Source organism: Budorcas taxicolor, chromosome 10, assembly GCF_023091745.1.
Source record: "Budorcas taxicolor isolate Tak-1 chromosome 10, Takin1.1, whole genome shotgun sequence".
NCBI classification, from domain to species: Eukaryota; Metazoa; Chordata; class Mammalia; order Artiodactyla; family Bovidae; genus Budorcas; species Budorcas taxicolor.
Genome location: NC_068919.1, coordinates 9,407,940 through 9,427,500, shown reverse-complemented (window position 1 = coordinate 9,427,500; position 19,561 = coordinate 9,407,940). Strand labels below are relative to the sequence as shown.

General features: G+C 34.0%; 1 protein-coding gene across 1 annotated transcript in view; it reads left to right on the top strand.

Annotated features, from left to right (window-relative positions):
- The window catches only part of AP3B1 (adaptor related protein complex 3 subunit beta 1), a 239,174-nt gene that overhangs the window by 147,330 nt on the left and 72,283 nt on the right, over window positions 1-19,561 (top strand). The window contains exons 20-22 of the mRNA XM_052646454.1: window positions 792-939; window positions 10,533-10,605; window positions 16,251-16,357. Of these exons, the coding sequence (XP_052502414.1) occupies window positions 792-939; window positions 10,533-10,605; window positions 16,251-16,357 (328 nt within the window). The remainder of the gene's footprint in view (window positions 1-791; window positions 940-10,532; window positions 10,606-16,250; window positions 16,358-19,561) is intronic.

Genomic DNA, 19,561 nt, shown 5'->3' with positions numbered 1-19,561 from the left:
AAAAGGAGCAGTATGGAGATACCTGTATCTTACTAACCACTGTTACTCTTAGCACCTAACACAGTGCCAGCTCATGGAGGGCAGTCAGTAAATATTTGTTAAATAAGGGAATGAGTGAACAAAGTGAACGTCAGCACTTAGGTTTGATCATTTGGTATTTTAAAACTTTAGTATTTACCTGATTATCTTACATTTTTAGTAAAATTTAGTACATTAGAAGAATTCTATTTTTTACTGGTTGATGTTTTCTCATATATGTTACAGGGTCACATTTGGGAACATATGTAAATCATTTTCTTGGGCAGACTAATCTATAAAATCCAAGTCTGTATTAGCAAAAGTAGATTATAAGTATTTAAATTTTTAATGAGTATTTTGAGATAGTAGTTTAAAATCTGCCTAAGTATTTCTGAAGTTGTTAATGTTAGCACCTAATGTGTAGTCCTAGTAAATCAAACATTTAATTATTATTTTCTACTTATGTCATTTAGTCTTATTTTATGATCTTTTGCACTTGAAGTGTGTGTGATATGGTTTAGCTTTGAATGGGTTCTGATTCATTTAGTTATAGATACTACTGTCTTTATTATTTTTTCATTAACATGTTTTGGAATTTTAAAACCATTTTTACTGTCTATACACTAAAAAGAAATGGTTCTCAGTGAAATATACTTCTCTAATAAATTTTGATTCATATGCAAAATGGAAAAATTGTAACACTTGTCATTTGATTTTTCAAACTGCTTTTTAACGTAAATATCTAATATTTCAAATTTTATTATTCTGATTAGTGATTCTAAAGATGTGGATAAGGAAAAAGAAAACTCTAAAACTTCAGAGTCTTCCAGTGGTGAATCTAGTTCGATAGAAGAGAGTTCTTCAGATTCTGAATCAGAATCAGAATCTGAAAGTGAATCTGAATCCAGAAAAATTACTAAGGTAAGAGATTACACATTTTTGTAACAGAAAGTAAATATTTTTTAAGCCTTTTCTCAATTAAGAATAAATATTTCTAAAATTTTGTTTTGTTGAAAATCAAGAAAGCAGGGAAGGAATTTAATATGTCACTGACAACTAAAACACCATCTTCGTTCATCCACACCTGTGGTTTTATTTTGATTTTTTTTTGTAGATTATTACTTCCCTCATAACTCAACTCTGCAGAGAAGTTAGAAACTTTTTTAACTTCACTTTTTCCAACCACAATTAGAGACCTCAGTGTTATGAGTATGACCTTTTTTGTTCTTGGCTGTGATGTGACAGGGGAACCTTTTGCCAGATGGGAAGTACAGGGGACTTTGACTTCCCCTTTACTCAGTACTATTCCCTCACAGAAGTAGTATTGAGCAAAGAAATATAAATGTACATGCTTCATAAGAAATTAAGACTAATATACTTTTAAAAAATATATCAGGCATTTTGGATAATAAATTTAAAGGTTTAATTAAAGAGTATACATTCTTTAGTAATTAATAAAAATGCAGTAACATATATTTAAAAACAAATGCAAGAACCACTTGTGGCAATAGAATGATTATAGGGACTTCTCTGGTAGACCAGTGGTTAAGACTCCAAGCTTCCACTGCAGGAGGCCTGGGTTTGTTCCCCGGTCAGGGAACTAAGATCCTGCATGCTGCACTGTGTGGCTGAAAAAAAAGAGCAATTATGATTTTTTAGTACAATATCGTAGCACTAAACCTTGTCTGCTAGCAGCAAAAAAAAAAAAAATGGAAAATATAGTTTTTAATACAAAATTCAGACTTAATACGTATCCTTTTGATCTTTAGTTATTATTCCCATCCTATAAATGGATCGTGGTGGTGCTCAGTTTCAAATGCAGTGGTTTTTATGAATAAATGTATTATTCCATATGTTGAAAATATGATCACACCTTACCTTTTGTTGAATTCAGCTTTTTTTAAATGCATGATTTTTTAAATTTATTTGTTCTAGTAACATCAATTTCTTGAATAAATCATTCGAGTAGGCAAGTATGACAATAAATTCATCAAAGTAATAATTGTCCTCCTCCATCCAGGATTTATTGTTAAAGAGTAACCATATTTTTGAAAAAAGAATAAACGTGCTTTAAACATTGGCTAGTATTTGTCTGTTCTTAAATATTCTTAATTATAGAAAAACCTATTTTAAACCTGAATTTATATTTAAAATTTATGTCTGTGTGTAGTATATAACATGGGATTTTATTTTTCAAAAATTCACATAAAATAGAGATTTTTAGGTTTATTAATCTGGCCTCTTATAAACTTACTACTGAGTGAGTTGGATATCCTCTCATTTCCTGCTTATATTAAATTACAAAATGATCTTAAGATTTTATTCAAAATAAAAGAGCTTTAGAAACTGAGTTTTTTTCAAAATAACCAAGCAAGAAATTAAGAGTTGTCAAGTGGGTACAAGTGAGTTATTCTAATGAAGTTTTGTGAAAGTTGAAAAATTGCAGACTTTAGTACCTATTCAGTGTTGGACATTAGAATCCCACAGAGGTGCCCCAGGCCAGAGGTTCAGTTTATTTCTTCTCTGTCACTTTCAGTGATCAGATAAATTTGCTTAGTAGTTGAAAATACTGTAGAACATCATTATGAAATTTCAAAGTAATGCAGTGATCCAAGACTCTTGAGAAATTCAGATTTTATTCACATTGTTGATTGTTTTGTGTCTATGTGTTTTTGCTTATATAGTTTATTTTCTATATGTTGTAATGCCTTTCCTGTCTGTAACAGGCAGATTATAGGACTGTTTGTTTTAATTTGTAGTCTCCACCTTGGAGCCACCATAACTATTTTTTTTCTGTTTATTTCTTTCTGAGTGATTTGAAACATAGCATGCAATTGCACGTGTGCCAGTTTTCTAATAATGGACAACACTATAATTGTAGGAAAGTTCTCCTTACACCGTGTTGTGCTTTCCACTCTAAATTATGAGTAATGGAGGCAGATGGTGGGTGTTTTACCTTAATTTAGCATGACAGTATGTTAGTGCTAAAAATTCATATACCTTAAATCTGCAGCCCAGCTAAAGCTATACTTTTACTCTCTCAACCTTTTCTTTCATTTGGACAATGTATTTTAGAGATATTGAGCATGAAAATGGGACCTTGGGGTACCTTGAATATATGGCTTTGAAAACAGTTCATTTTATGGAGGTCCTATGAGATGGGTATAGTGTTCTCCTTGTTGGAAGATAATATCTTTATGCTTCAGTTTCCTCATCTATAAAGTAGAAATGCTTTATACCTACTCTGCTTCTTTCAGTGCTATTATAAAAAAATCAGATGTGAAAGATCAATGTAAAGCCCTGTGTAAATATAAAACATTAGTGTTAACATTTTTAAACTTGAATATCAATTCTCTGAGAGACCAGTATTAGGGTTACAGAACACCAGTGCTAAAAGGAACCCAAAATATTTTGTCACTCTTATGTCTCCTGCATTTTTCCAACTTTTTAAATACCTTTCTAGTTAGAAATTAATGGTCAGGTGTGACCCCTTACCTGAAGCCTCTGATCTCATCCGCTCTCTGCAGAAGACTGATCTGCCGTTTACTATGAGTATCTCCTGCCTCCCTACTCTCTGACACACAATCTCAATTTACTCTCTTCCTTTATCCTTGAATGCGGCTCAGAGTAAGTGATCCCTATCCGCTTAGCGTCCTGTTTTCTTTTAGACTTTTGGTTGATAGTGTTCTACCTCCATCGCACCTTCAGTCTTTTTTCCTTAGTTCCTCCTCCGCCAACGAAAGCATTCAGGTCTCTCCTTTTAAAGACAGGAGAAGAGAATGGAAGAGAGAGAGAGAGAATGCGTGAGAGCGAGAGATTAGAAGAATAATCTAGATGTTCTCCAGCTACTACCTCTTAACCCAGTTATTTCTTAATCCCTTTTAAATTGATTTCTACTTCTCTTACTTCCTATAGGTACTGCTCTCTGAACAGGCAACCATGATCTTTCTCCAAAACCAGGAACCTTCTCTTAGTTCATCCTTCTCTGATCTTTTTATGCCAATATCCCTACTACTTGAAACTCTCTTCATCCTTTTTCTTTTGACTTTTCTAACACTTTAATTTTTTTATTTTTCACTTTTTACTCCTCTTCTGACACCCAAGTGTGAACATTGCTCCAAAGTTAGTGCTTCTCAGTTCACATTTTTTTTCAAAAATATTAATTGTTGTGGATTAATTTTAGTCCTTTATTTCCTCTACATTTTACTGTTGTGAGACTTATTAACTCTAGTAACATCAGCTAAAACATTTCCCTGAATTACTTCCATGATAACATCTGTAAATTTTCTTATTCAAACCAGATTCTTAGACCTCTTAGGAGCTGCTGGTTTCCCAAACCTAATATACCCAGAGACGTGATCTGTCATTTGGTACTGGCATTCTTTCTGTTCCCCCGGATTTGGAGCCCCACAGTTGTCTTTGACCCCTACTTCATCCTAGTTGTATGCGCTGTTGCCAAGTCTTAGAGATTTTGTTTATTATTTCTCATACCTGTTTCTTCTTTCCCTACCATCACCATCACAAGTCATCTCTTCCTTGTGTAGTCCATACACCACTGCCTTTGTCATCCTCAGACAGCTCCCCAGCCCCAGTCCTTCCAGACAGCTGCCAGCTTACTGTCAAAGTCACCTGTAAAGATACCCCATGGTCTTTGAGTTCAGTGAACTCCTCAAGCTCAAAGGTCCAAATCCACCTCCTCAGTCTTAACCCCTCTTGTGTTCTAATCCCAATGGACTGTTCGTGGCTCTCATGACATACAGTATGCTTTTCCATTCCTATGCCTTTGATCTTCTGTTTGTATTTTTTCCCTTATTACAGAAAATATAAGCTGAGGAGGAAAGTGGCCTTGTATCAAGGGCAGTTCCTCACTTCTAGTTGAGAATGAATACATGAACTGAAGGATATTAATGACTAGCGGGTTTTACTCACATGAATGGTGTTGGGACAGTCAGGTGAGAATGGTGTAGGGCAGTAGGTGAGAACTGCTATTAAATTGTATCTGTTCCTAAGTGTTGTCATTCAGCACCATACCCCTGCATTTCCATAAAACTCAATGGTGTCAGTTGGTTTGTTTCTCTTACTGATCGGGAGATGGCCTCCACTGAAGTCAGATATTGTCAGTGATAACCAAAGAAAACTATCTTTCTCTTCAGTTACAATTATTTTGATGGGCAAGCATATTTTTATGTGTAGATGTTCTTTTCTGAACTAAATTTAATAAACATTTTAATTTGAGTCTAATCCTTTTATGAAATAATTTGTGTTCAGCTGCTATGTCTAACTCTTAGTGACCTCACGGCCTGTAGCACACCAGGCTCCTCTGTCCTCTACTATCTCCTGGAGTTTGTATAATGCCTATAACAAAATTAGTTTTAATAGTTCTGTATCTTCAGTACTTTCACATATTTCACAGGGTGTTTAGGAAAGTTTTTTTTTTTTTAACTTTATTTTGCTTTACAATACTGTATTGGTTTTGCCATACATTGACATGAATCCACCACGAGTGTATACAAGCTCCTAATCCTGAATCCCCCTCCCACCTCCCACCCCATATCATCTCTTTGGATCATCCCCATGCACCAGCCCCAAGCATGCTGTATCCTGTATCGAACATAGACTGGCAATTCGTTTCTTACATGGTAGTATACATGTTTCAATGCCATTCTCCCAAATCATCCCACCCTCTCCCTCTCCCTCAGAGTCCAAAAGTCCGTTCTATACGTCTGTGTCTCTTTTGCTGTCTCGCATACAGGGTCATCGTTACCATCTTTCTAAATTCCGTATATATGTGTCAGTATACTGTATTGGTGTTTTTCTTTCTGGCTTACTTCAATTTTTACACAGAAGATTGGAGAAAAAAATGAGTAATACAGGCCATATTAAATCAGGAAGACATTCACATTTATATCACTTTATACCATATTTTACTGATATAATTAAGTTATATTCTGCCTGTAGTTAAAGTTATGTGTTGAACAGATGGTAAAAATTTTATTTAAAATATATTTTTTAAGTTGCCAGGGTGTTTTTTTCCTTCATTGAACATGACTTCAGTGTTTTTATTATCAGCCAATAAGTTAGGAGATGGCAACCCACTCCAGTATTCTTGTCTGGGAAATCCTATGGACAGAGGAGCCTGGCAGGCTATAGTCCATGGGGTCGCAAAGAGTCAGACACGACTGAGTGACTAACACACACAGTAAGTTAGGGCATTCCCACTTACTATAGTTGTTTCTGCCATCACCTTATTCGTCCCACTATTCATACCTGAACTGTGATTCAGTAGTTTTGATTATATCCTCAGTGTCTATGCAGCACCTGCTAAATATTCAAATAAGCTGTGATTAAAATAATAAAAATTTTAAGTCATAATGGTAATTTATTGTGAATAATTTTATGTATTTCCTTAAAATTTTTAATAGTATTTTAATTATTTACTTTATATTAAGCATAATAATCTATCAATGGAAAATAGATATATTTAATATATTTGTACCTAATAGCATTTAATACTGAGAGTATTTCCATATTTGAATCAAAATTAAGGTTAATATGTTTACTAGCTTTAAGAAAAATAATATTGTCTCTATATCCTAGCAGTGTTTAAGATGCTTTTGTCCGTGGTCTTTATCACATTTATAGAGATCTCACAAAGCTTTGTTAGTCTCTTTTTGAGAGATGCAAAGAAGCTAATTAAATCTTTTTGTGCTCTTCGGACTGGTCATTGTCTTATGAGTAGTGTTCAGATGTCAGTAAATATTGAGACGTGCCTCAATAAAAGATCTACCATGTGAAAGATTCTTGGGTATAAAGTAAATATGGGATGTAGTATGAATAGATTGTGAAAGGAACTATTTTCTGATTAGTTTTCTGCCCTATCTGTGAATAGGAAACAAGGTTTACTTGTGTTTTTCCAAGTATTTATGATTGTTGCAATTATATAACTTCTCTGAAGACTATAGAATATTAGTTTTTACTCTGACAATTCAAAGGCTTGCCTCTTTCAATTTATGTCTTTTCCAATTTAGTTCATATTTTAAGTTCTCTAGAACAGAAATAGCATTTCACTTCAATTGAGATCTTTAAATCAAAGTGAATGCCATTAAGCAGTCTTTCTTATTGAAGTAGGTATAATCTAATAGGGAAGATTTGTTTAACAGTTTAGACTTCTTTTTAACTTGTATAGAAGTCTCAATTTTCTGGCAGTGTAATTTTGTTTTAAAACAAAGGGTAAGTGTGAGCCTCAGATTTTTAAAATCAGATTTGTTAGATGACTTGAAGGCAAGAGAATCATTAAATCGTCTTTGCTTGGTAATTCTATATGAAAATATTTCTTGTGGATACCTTGCCCTCTCAGGCTAGAAATAAGCCTTGAATTTTTGTTGCTTCCAAAGCATAATGTGGGTTTGACAAACTTATATTACCATTTATCCTGTTTAATAGTTTTAAATTTCAAACCTCTTTATAATGGTTTCCAGTTAGGAAGCATATTTGATGTTTGTTGTGTTAGATCTTCCTTTTGCTTCCCCCCCTTTTTTTTTTTTTTGAATCAGCATGAAGATAAACATACATAATAGATTTTTTTAAATCCTTACAAGGTATATTATTACATTTTTTTTGTTTGTATTCTTTGGAGCTTAATAAGTATTTCCAGAATCTTTTATTTATTATTTGAAATGAAATATGTTAAATAGAAATCAGTTTCTTAACCCTGTGACTTTGTATTTCATTTTGAAAATGTTGATGTGTTTAGGTGTATAATCAAATACCACAGAAACAAATGGAGATTTGAGGATGATGAATTGATAACTAGGTATTTTTGTAGTGAGATTTTAAGATCAGTTACTGTTGTCCTTATAAAAGTCTAATACAGTCACTCAGCTGTTAAAAACCTAATCCTCTATTTAAAAAAATATACAAAAACAAATTGTCTATCTTTCTGCCTGATCTCTTCTCAAGTACTAACACAATGGAAACAGTGGGTGATCTGTCAATGTGTTTGGTTTGTCAATGATGGTTTTGTATAAATATTGGGAGGGTAAGAAATAAAATTCACACAGTAAAATATGATTTCGTCTGCCTTTTCTCTGCAGCTCCATGGCTCATGCTGCGGTGTGAAATTCTCATTTTACACACTTTGCAGGCGGAGCACATGAATTATGCATTGAGCAAGAAAAATCTCCTGCCTCAAGTCCTATATGCATTTACCCAGGTTCTGTCTCTATTACCAAGATGAATTGCAAATGGAGAAATGTTTGATGGAATGGGGCTCTTAACTTCTTTGTTTAGAATTCAGATTTTTATTTTTAAAGTAGATCCGTTAAGTATGAAAATGTTTTGAACTTACTATGGATTTTTTTAAATGAGAAATGAAAAATAAGAGAGGAATGCCAAACACATCACGATGCTTTTTACAGCCTTGATTCGGAATGCAAGGCTTTTTCAATTCAGTAGAAATGACCGTTATCTATTGCTAATGTTGTATTTCAGTCACCAGTTATTTGCTGTACTCAGAAAGTCAATGAAATTCTGTCCTTTTGAGAGCCCTTTTTTCTTTTTCTTTTAAGCTTCTAATAAGAGATTATGCCAATTCCACATGCAGTTCTGTCCTGTGTTATATGTGACCTGATGTGTGTTTAATAGATATTGTTACACACTCTTAGCTGTGAAGTAGAAAATAAGGTATATAGACCTGCCTCCAGATTTAACTTTGTCCTGATTTGATAGGTGTCTAATTTTTCAGGTGGGGAGGTTACAGTTCCATAAAGACAGCCATGCACCATTGTAGGTTATAGGAAGCTACACCCATTGTGCTCAGCATGGCATTTTGATAAAGTCACATGGTGATAAGCTTTTGGTTTTATGTTCTTTCTTCACAGGAATGTTATTCTTGTTGAGATGGCATATTCATTCTGAATGTGTTTTTGTTACCTGTAACTTTCACATTTCAGCTTCAGAACTAACATTTCTTTTTATTTTTCTTCCTCCAGTCCTAGAAATTGTTGTTTATTTCAGGTGTGGAGAGAAGGACACATATTGCTTGTTTTGTTTTTAAATAATGAAAGAAAATTAAAACCCACCTAGATGATTTGGAGTTTTCAGTGGCATAAATAAATATTTTGAAGAAAATCAGTGCTGATGTTTCCAGCTAGTATTTTAATATATATTATTGTGTGATCCTTGAAAATAATTTTTCTGAGTATTGGCGGAAGGGGGGGAAAAAAACAGGATTTAAATCGTTTTAAAATGTTACCGGATATGTTATGTGATATATTGCTCTTGTTCATGTATGTTCACTACTATAAGAGCTCTAACACTGTACAGACTTTAAATGTCAGTAAAGTACCTTTTGCTTTAGTGATACCTTTCTGTAGTTAAAGGACTACTTCAAAAATATTTGTAGTTACTTACATTAGCAATAAGATAAAAACTCCTTTGGTGGATTATAAGTCATCTGAAGGCAGGTACTAGACTGTGTCTGTCTTGGTTGTGTTACTTCCATTGCTTAGCACAGAATCTATTAAAAATTCTATACATATGTATGAATCAATGAATGACTGAATAGGTGTACAACAACATTTTGTCATAAGCTTAAGTTTTGGCCTTCAACTTGTGAAGGTTTATTGTAAAAAAAAGTATAAAGTTAGGTAATGATGGCCCAAATAAATCTGTTTAATACCCTAATCCTTGTTGGTCTTTAATTGTTTATACTTCTACTCAGTACTGTGCCTTTTTTTTTTTTCATGGTTACACATCTTTTCTGAATCTCTAAACAAACTGTGACTACCTTGAGGCTTAGGAATCTATAATCTACAGGTATCCACATTTCAAAACTATAATAGACTGAATAAGCAAATTTGAGGTGGGAGAAGCCCTAATTATGTATAGAAATATTGGAATACTTTACCCTCCCCAAAGGAAAATAGAAAAGAAAGTAAATTAATTCTTTGCAACCCTAAAGAGCAAGAGCCTGAAAATATTTATGGTTTTTAATTAATAGCTTTGGCAAAAGAAGTCTAATGCAAAACAGTGTTGAAATGTAACGTTCCTAGTACAGTGCCTGTTACAGACTGCCTCTCAAAAGAGCTGAGCTATCCCAAGCCCAGAGCTAACCATGTATTGTTTAAGCATTTCTTTTTCTTAAATCAACTTGTTTTAAAATTATTTTTGAGAATATTTGTATACTTTCTACCAAAGAGTCACATTAGATTTTTATGTTAGCAAAAAGTTGTCAGAATATAAAATAATTATTTACTTTAAGTTTCCTGCTGAAGGTCCTTTATAATCTCTAAGTAAAAAATATATTTAAAGTTTGCAAGGTGAAGAAGAAATATCATGCGCTAACTGAAATTTTGATTCAAAAAAGCATTTCATATAACCATATAAAAACTTAATTTGATTTCTTTCTGGAAGACTAAGCAAAGGGGAAAAATGTTTTTTTTGAAATGTTAAGGACTATGTCATAGATTTTTAAGATAGAATATGCAATAAATAAAATATTTATTATTTTATAGGAGAAAGAAAAAAAGACAAAGCAAGATAGAAATCCTCTTACCAAAGATGTTTCACTTCTAGATCTAGATGATTGTAAGTATTGAAATTTAAATCTTTTAATCTGTGCTTAGCAGTAATATTTTTCATTTTTATAGTACCTTTCATTTACATGTCTCAAAATAATCAACATCTATTACAAAAGATTTATAGATATAAATAGACAAGAAAATATCAAAAATTATTTCTATTAGTATTTTTTCCCATCTGTTCTGTATATCAGTTAGTTTTGTATCACCTAAATAAGTATAATTGGTCAAATAAAATGCATCAAATTCATTTTAAGCTGTTTGGTTTAAGTGAATAATTATCCATATCTCACAACTTCTACATTGTTAAATGTTGACTATGGGGATCAAGATATCTAACTTAAGGATATAGGGAATTAGGGATGTAATTGGAAATGTAAAGGACATCACTGTTTCCTACTTACCACACTTGGGGTGTGAACAGAAATAAGCACAAACCTTTTGGAATACAGTAAAATTTATATCTATCAATATTTTAACTGCAAAAACTCTTTGTGCACCAAATTTACTTCTAAGAAGTTAGAATCCTTTACAAAGACGTGTATTCATCTTCCTTTAAAGTCTCCTGAATTGTGAGAAAGACAGGAGAACTAACTTTGTGGGCAGGTAGGTTTCGCACTAGAGGAAGAGTAACAGTAAGTGAGGTTTCTGAATATCACACTGCTGTCATTCTGCAGTATAGTTTTCCTGTGCCAGGTGTGAGTTATGCATTTATGTCATACTGTCATAGAACTTTTCTATATATGTTGTTTACCTTGGCCTATTTCTAATAGTCATAGCAAATCCTTACTGTAGAGAAATTAAAATATATAATACTGAAAAATACATAACAGAGAAACTAAAAATAAAATTGGAACCAAATTTGAATAATTTCTCACTTACTGGCAAAGATTTTAAAGTTTACATCATTTCTTACCTCTTGGCTAAGATTTTTAAAGCAACATCCAATATTGTTAAGGTTTGGAGAAGCAGATACCATACATATGTTTTTCATAGGCATATAAATAAGTGCAGTTTTTTGAGGTCATTTGAGCAATGTCTGTCAAGATATTAAATTCCACACACCTTTTGACCTAGGATTTCTTTTCTAGGAATTTATCCTGTAGATAAACTGGCAAAATCAGATTCTTATTCCATCCTTGTTTTAGACTCTGTAACCTAGTGGCTTAATTTTACACTTAACGTCCATATTCCTTGAGTGCTCTGACTCCTGCCTACCTGTTATCCACACTGTTCCTCTGCATTTCTGAAATATGCCAGACTCCTTCCTGCCAAGGGCCTTTGTTCTACTGTTTGCCTTGCTAAGAACACCTCTTCCTGATGTTCTCCTGATGGCAAGCCGCTGTTTATCTTTCAGATCTCAGCTTAAAGATCACCTTCTCTTACATACTTATGGAATTATTCTTGATGGTCTTCATGACATTTTTCACTATCTGAAGTTATCTTAAATATTTTTTTGTATTGTTTATTGTCCGTCTTGCTCACTGTTATTCTTTGCACCTAGAACAACATCTGGGAGACAGTGGGAACCCAGTAACTATTTGTTGAATTAATAAAATGTACAAAGGTATATAGAAATTTCACTGCGGCATTATTTTTACAGCCCAGTTCTGAAAATAAATGTCTACCAATAATGTGATATAACAATTAAGAAAAGTGAAGCACCTTTTTAATATGCTAGTTTATGTTATTATATATATGAAACATTGTAAGTTCGAACAGATACATGTTATGACTCCTCTGTAAAAAAAAGTAAAAGAAGAACTATATCCTGCAGACAAATACAAATATGATTATACATTGTATATTTCTGGAAGGCTACAGAAGATATACTTAACAATGTTAGCTCCTATCCCTATGGGATGTAAGAATGACCTAGAGACAGATGGTGGGGGGGGACTTATGTTGTATCTCTCTGAGACAATGAATGTTTTACATTTATGTGTAAAGTTTTAAGTTTTAAACTATAAAAGAACAACAGTCAGACCTTTAAAAAGGAATTAAGAGTCACTGTTACAAGGTACTAGAGTGTACTCATTCCTTTTCTCCTTACATTTGACTGGATTTTCTGGCAGCTAAGGAGAAAAGAGAAACCTATAAAATGATACAATTTCTATTACTGCTTTTTAAAGCTTTTTAAAAAGTATATAGAAATAAAGATTTTCTTAAATACTGAGTTTTAAGAATTTAAATGTAAGTTTTTTTTTTTTTAAGGGAAATTTCATCCCAAGTTGCATTTAACTCAACCTAGGATCTATTTCTGTTTGTTTTTAATACCCAGTAATTATTCATTAAAAAATTTTTATATATTAAAAGTTTTACTGAGATTTTGAAGCATAACTTTGATCAGAAGAACAACTGTCTAATTATTAAATATACTTTAGTAAAGAAAGTGTTTTGTAGAAGGTTTTGAAAAGAAAATGGGTTAGGATTTTAACAAATCAGTTCAGCATCTTTTCATAGGCAAATCCTTTTTCCTCCAAATTGGAGATTTGAGATTGTTTTATTATTTACCTCTTTCTTTCTTTATCATTCACATTTCTTTCTTTACCATAAATATTCCTGAACAACTTTTTAGACTGTAAGGTTATCCTTTATACTGTAAGTTTACTATTGTTGGAAATAAAACTTATTATTTAATTAACTATTGTTTCCATTTCTTGCTGTCTTAATCAGTGAAGCTGTATGCATCTTTGTAAGTATGTTATTGCATTGTCTCCATGACTATATCCTTAAGATAAATTCCCAGAAATAGAATTACCAGGACAAAAGCTATGAAGAATTCTACTGTCTAAAATTGCCTTCCACAGAGTTGGTACCAACTTACACAGTAGTATTATGAGAGTGCCAGATTCCCTTTACCCTGCTTTATCAGTGCTGGGTTTTGTATTTAAAAATTGACTTTGCCAGTTTGATAGGTGGAAATGGTATCTCATTTTAATTTGTATGCCTTAAAAAAAAAAAGAACTATAGAGTCGTTTTATTTCTTACTCATTAATTCACCATAGTCAGCTGCCTGCAGAATCCTATTTAGGATAAACTTTCAGTGCCAGCTTCCATCTTGCCAGACCTATAAACAGATGTGTAATCATTTCTTTAATGCCAGAACCTCAGTCTTCTGAAATGATACTAAAAGCTTATATGTTTTCCTGTAAGAGTCAGGCTTACCTGTAGTGTGAATTGTTCTTCTCTGTGTTTGGCCAAGCTGTGATTAAAATCAGAGGCTATTTCATACTCAGTTTTTTATTTCTTACGTGGTCATCTAATATTTTGGATTGGTTGGATAGACAAACAAATGGACAAACATGCGCTTAGAGCCCACTGGAAAAGTTACATGTTGCATGGAAAGGCAGCACATTTTGATTCAAATTAGAAGAACCAATTTCTAGTCCTATGGTGGTTCTTCCATTCACTTGTTTTATGATCTTGCAAGTTTTAATCTCCATGTGCTTCGTTTTACACTGTCTTTATATCAGTGCCCCTTCTGCCTATTCATACCATTATCTTACTTCAGTCCTCATCATATCGTGCCTAAACTATCGTAAATTCTTCCTCACTGCCAACCTGAGTGCTCTTTACGTTTCTTCAGTCTGTCTCTTCCCCTAGCCTCTGACTAATTATTATGCAGTACCATATATCTTACTACTCCTCTTTCTGGTAGATTTTAATAGTTCTCTTTGATTTGTAGGATAAATCCAATCCCCTGAGCTTTTCATTCCCACCTCTCAGCCTTTGTTTACATCATCTCATTCAGTAACTAACCAGCTTCTTCCTTTCCTCTTAATTTGAATTCTACCCTTAATTTAAAACCGAGCTTCATTCCCTCCTACTCACCAAACCTTCTCTTACCACTCTATCCCCATTGATCCTTTTTTTGCAGTTCCCTATGGCACTTGCTAATTGTTAGTGGTTTTTGACATACGTCTAAGGAAGCGTGGAGGTGCTATAGCTGTGCTTCACACTAAGAACACACTCCTTTAAGAGTGCAGGGGAGCAGCTGAGGGGCTCCACTCCCTCCTCCACCCAGCCTCCATGCTGCTTTTTCTCTTGGGCATGTTGAGATTTTCAGATTTCCTTTTTGAAACTTTTCTTCTTTTGGCAATATCATTTATGCACTGTATTGTTACTTTTTTTTGTCTTCAAGCATGTATATCTTTTTTTCTCAGTTGGGTTTTAAGTTTCTTGAAGTCAGGGACCATATCTTGAACTTCTTTGTCTCTCATTTGCTCCATTGTTCAAAAAATATTTAATGATGATTTTATGAATTAATATTTGTTCTACCTAATTTACAAGATATTGTGAGACTAAAGTGAGAAAAAGATGCTTGAAAAGTGATGCCACATGAAGTAAATGTTACTTACTTTATAGTGTTGCGGTAGAGTGAGAACTTGTTGGAAGCTAAAACTTTTTCCACATTTAAATTTATTTCATTCAACAAACAGTTCAACAATGACTAAGTACTGAAAACTAATGTGTCCGAGTCCACTCACACAGACCAGGAGAAGTGAAAGCATCTAAAGACACACATTCGTATTACAAGAGAAGTATAGTTGTTGAAGTGTATCCTAGTATACCAGTAGAACAAAGAAGACACAAAACTGTGTTTCAGGGAGCCTAGTTGTGCCTCCCCCCTCAGTGACATCTTAATGGAGACAGATGGCAAGGCGAGCAAGCCAGAGAAGGACATTTAGGCACAGGGAGTAGAATATACAAGGCTCAGAACATGAGACAAGATCTTGGAAACGTACCTGGTGGAGCTAAGACGTAGGGACGACTGGTGAGATTGGAGCTAAGCTAGGCCTGCCTAATATGCTGGCCACTGGCCACATGTAGCTGCTTAAGTTTAATTAGATTTTAAAATGCAGTTCTTTGATCACACTAGCCACATTTCAGGAGTGCAACTGGTATACAGGCTAATGGCCGTCATGTTGGCCATTACAGAACGTTTCCATCATCTCAGAAAGTTCTATCGGGCAGTGCAGAGCTAGATCATAGAAGACCTTGTGCATTTAAATAAGGAATTGGACTTTATTTTTGTACATAATTGTAAATCTTTGAAGAGTTTTAAGCATGACAGTGACGTGATCAAATTTGGGTTTAAAAAAGATTTCCAAATTTTTTTATTGATAGAATCAAATATTTCTATCTAGCTCATAGCTTTTGCTGACAAAGTATAACTAGAAGTGAATTAGGTAGTCTGGGCCCCTTATAATTATTACAGTGGAGAATAAAATAGAGAAAAGATTTAATAAACACTCTTTTAAGGCTTATAACACAACTGGAAGACTCTTGAGAGCTGTTGTTATCCTTTACATTAGTCTGAAAAAATGTTCCTTTACGTTTTTCTTTTGGTTAAGTTACTGGGTGATTAATGTTAGTGATAATGTTAGGAGATTAAAATTTTCAAAAAGTCTCACTCAAGGGATTTATATTCTTATTTTGTTACAGGATTTGTCATTATGTTTTGAAAGCTAAGACTGATAACTGCCATGACTTGATAATAGCTTGACTAAATCAAGGTGTTAAATAGGAGTGTCATAGACTTATTAATCAAGGAATTTAATTAGATTTACCAGCAAAATAAAAATGTTGCTTTTAGTGATGTGAATTAAATTTTCATGCACGTGTGCTAATTTGGCCCTTTACTTACAGTCAACCTGGTGTCCTCTCCAGTTGCGCTTCCCACCCCAGCTCTTTCTCCAAGCCTGATAGCTGATCTTGAAGGTTTAAACTTGTCAGCTACTTCATCAGTCATTAGCGTAAGTAATTTTCAAAATGTATTAGCTCAGTTTTCAAATGACGCCATTGCATCTTTTTTTATTAAAATACAAATAATTAGATTCTTAGCCTCAAACAGTTCTTCCTCTTAACAAATGTATTTCAAGTGTAACCTTTTAATTTTGTAAATATATTTTTAATTAGCTCTATCCAAACCATTGTTGTCTCAATTTCTCCTTGTTATCCACACTTACTTACCATGTGTACATTTTTCTCTGGTACTGTTATGTATCTCTAACTTATGAAAGTTCTTTGCCACATTGCATTAGTTTACATACATAGATTCTGTCTTGAAGAATTGTTTTCTACGTGAAGAGACTCCCATTCTCATCATCATTCTATGCCTACCGCACTATTCCTTTACCATAGGCTACTAAAACTGCCTGTTTTTATTTAAAAACTCAAGATTGTATTTCTTTTTACATTATCTTTTTATCTGTTTGCATTATATATGTACATGCCTTAATGTCTCTAAGAAAATTCTTTAATATTATTTGTGGGGACTGACTTGGCAGCAAGGCAGGAGACTTACCTATCTCAAAATAATGCCAAAGCTGTCAGCCTGTCAGAGTATCTGAAACTACAGTAACTTTTTCTGTGTTAGCATGTTATATCCACTAACCTTTCACTCTAAATCAGGCGTGCTACGTAAGATGTGTAATCTGTTGATATGCTTGACCGCCTATTAATTTATTGTTGGAAATCTGACAAACTAAGCAATAGCACAGCAAGTTCTGATGGGCACACGGGTAGCTTGAAAAGATCTGCTGTACCAGTGGTTGCCAGGGCTAGCAGGGTACACGATTGGTGATTTGAGCTGCCAGAACACACAGAACTGCTTCTGCCAGAGATGAGAGAAAAGTACCTAATTCTTATACAGTGCTACCAACAAATCTCCTCTTCAAAGCAAACGTGATATCAGGGCTGTGCAATGAAACACCCAAAAGAGCTCCATGCATTTCCCTTTAGCACTGGTCAACTCAGAAAATACAGGCGAAAACTCCTAAGTGTATCATGTTGTTTTTCAGTTTGTAGAACCTGATTATCTCTTTATCACTCAGAAGTGAGTAAAGCAGTATTTGGGACTTTAGTTTGTCCTTGTTGCTAAAAGGACAAGGCACATTAGAAGAGATGAGGGGAAAGCGGATAATTATTTCATTTAAGTAATAAATATTTATTAAGCATCTGTAGTAGGCTGTAAGGAGAAAGTAGTCATCAAAAAATCTGTAGTGAAGCACAGTAAGTTTTTGAGGCAAAGGGAGCACCCTAAAAACTTGGGAGGCAATAAGGTGGTAGATGAATAACTTGGGTTTGATATCAGATGACCAAAAAGCAAATCCCTGCCTTGCCACACTAGCTATGTGACCTTAGGCAAATTAGTAAGTAGCTTCTCTGCACCTAAGTTTCCTATGAAGATAATATCTACTTCACAGGTTCTTGCCAGATTAATGAGATAATAAATGTGAAGCTCTTAGAACAGTGACTGGCACATTGTCATCACTCAATAAATATTAGCTAATATTTTTGGAAGTGGTATAATACATGATAATGGACCCTGAGTAGACTCACACTTTATTAGCTGTAAGAAGAATGCAGTTGAAATTAGAAAAGCTTGTAGTAAATTTTCACTTATCACAAAGTAATTGAAGGACTCATCTTTTTATACTAAAGAAAATATTTATTGAGATGGTCTCTTCAAAAGCACTCTATCCAAAGAGTATGGCAAAAAAAAAAGAACTACCAAGTGAAGCAGGATCACAGCCTTCATCCCCAAAAGCTAACCAAATGGTCAACCAAGTAATCGTAGCAAGAATGGCAATCAGAAATTCACCAGCAACAAGCCAATAAAGAAACCAATAGAACTTTAAACAAAGAGAAAAGTAGAGCCTTGAGAAGTAGAACCTATGGAAATAAGTTGAGCTCCTGATGCAGAATATCATGGCTCCTGATCTCACGTTCAGGCCTCGAAACAGTGCTTTAGAAAGCTGAATGAACCAAAGCATAAGTTTTCTCATTAGGTGTACAAATTTAGAAAGAAATAGACTAAAGACATCAAAGGAAATACTCAAAGACTAGTCCTCAAAAATTAAAAACCCCAATAATGGTATGGGACCTCAACAAATGCAAGGGTCTCTTGGGTCTCTTGAATCCTAAAATAAAATTCATGGATGAGTACATCCTTAATTTAAAAATCAACACGTTACCCCAATTCAATAGAAAGAAAAAAGTACTTTCTAATAAACAGTACAGTGATTGATAAATGTTTGACCATGACTACATTAGAAATGTAGTGAAGTAGTGAAATGATGCCAGCAACTCTAAATGCAAACTGATAAACTATATGATTGTATTAGCACCCCAAATGCCATGAGTTGTGGTGTAACATGATTTTCCAAAACATTGAATGGTTTTTCTGATAGTTATTCCTGGAAAATTGATTATTTTAAAACCTTGCAATGTGGGCGCCCTCCCCGCCCCCCGCCATGAAAGACTACTTTGTACTGGTACGAAAAGTATTCTAGGACCAGGTGATTTTTAAACAGAGTTTCACGTTATGAATGCCCAGCAAGACAGGTGAAAGTTGTGGGGAATGTGGTGTAATCTTTATTGGATGAATCTTCCCTGGATTAATCCATAAAGCGGATGAGGGACGCAGTAAAACAGGGTTATACACTTCTCCACTGATGTCGGTCTAAACCGTCATTCTGGATGGCAGTTTGAGCATCTGTGTATAGAATCATCAAAATATGCATGTTGTTTGACACAGTAATCTTGTGAGAGTGAAAGTGTTAGCCAGTCATTCGTGTCCGACTCTGCAGTCACATGGACTGTAGCCCACCAGCTCCTCTCTCCAAGGAATTCTTCAGGCAAGAATACTGGCATGGGTAGCCATTCCCTTTTCCAGGGAATCTTCCTGACCCAGAGATTGAACCCAGGTTTCCTGCACTGCAGATGGATTCTTTACCAAGCCACAAGGGAAACCCAGTAATCTTACGTGTGGGTTTTTCTTCTAAGGAAATAATGAGAAATACAAAGATTTATGTGCATGGTTATTTATAACCACAGTGCCTGGTGATAGGAGAATGATGGTTGCATCAAGTATGGCAGAGTCAAATTAAAGAATGTTGTATAGCCTTAATAAAAGTGGTTTTATAAATCTTTGAATGAGATAAAAAAAATGTGGC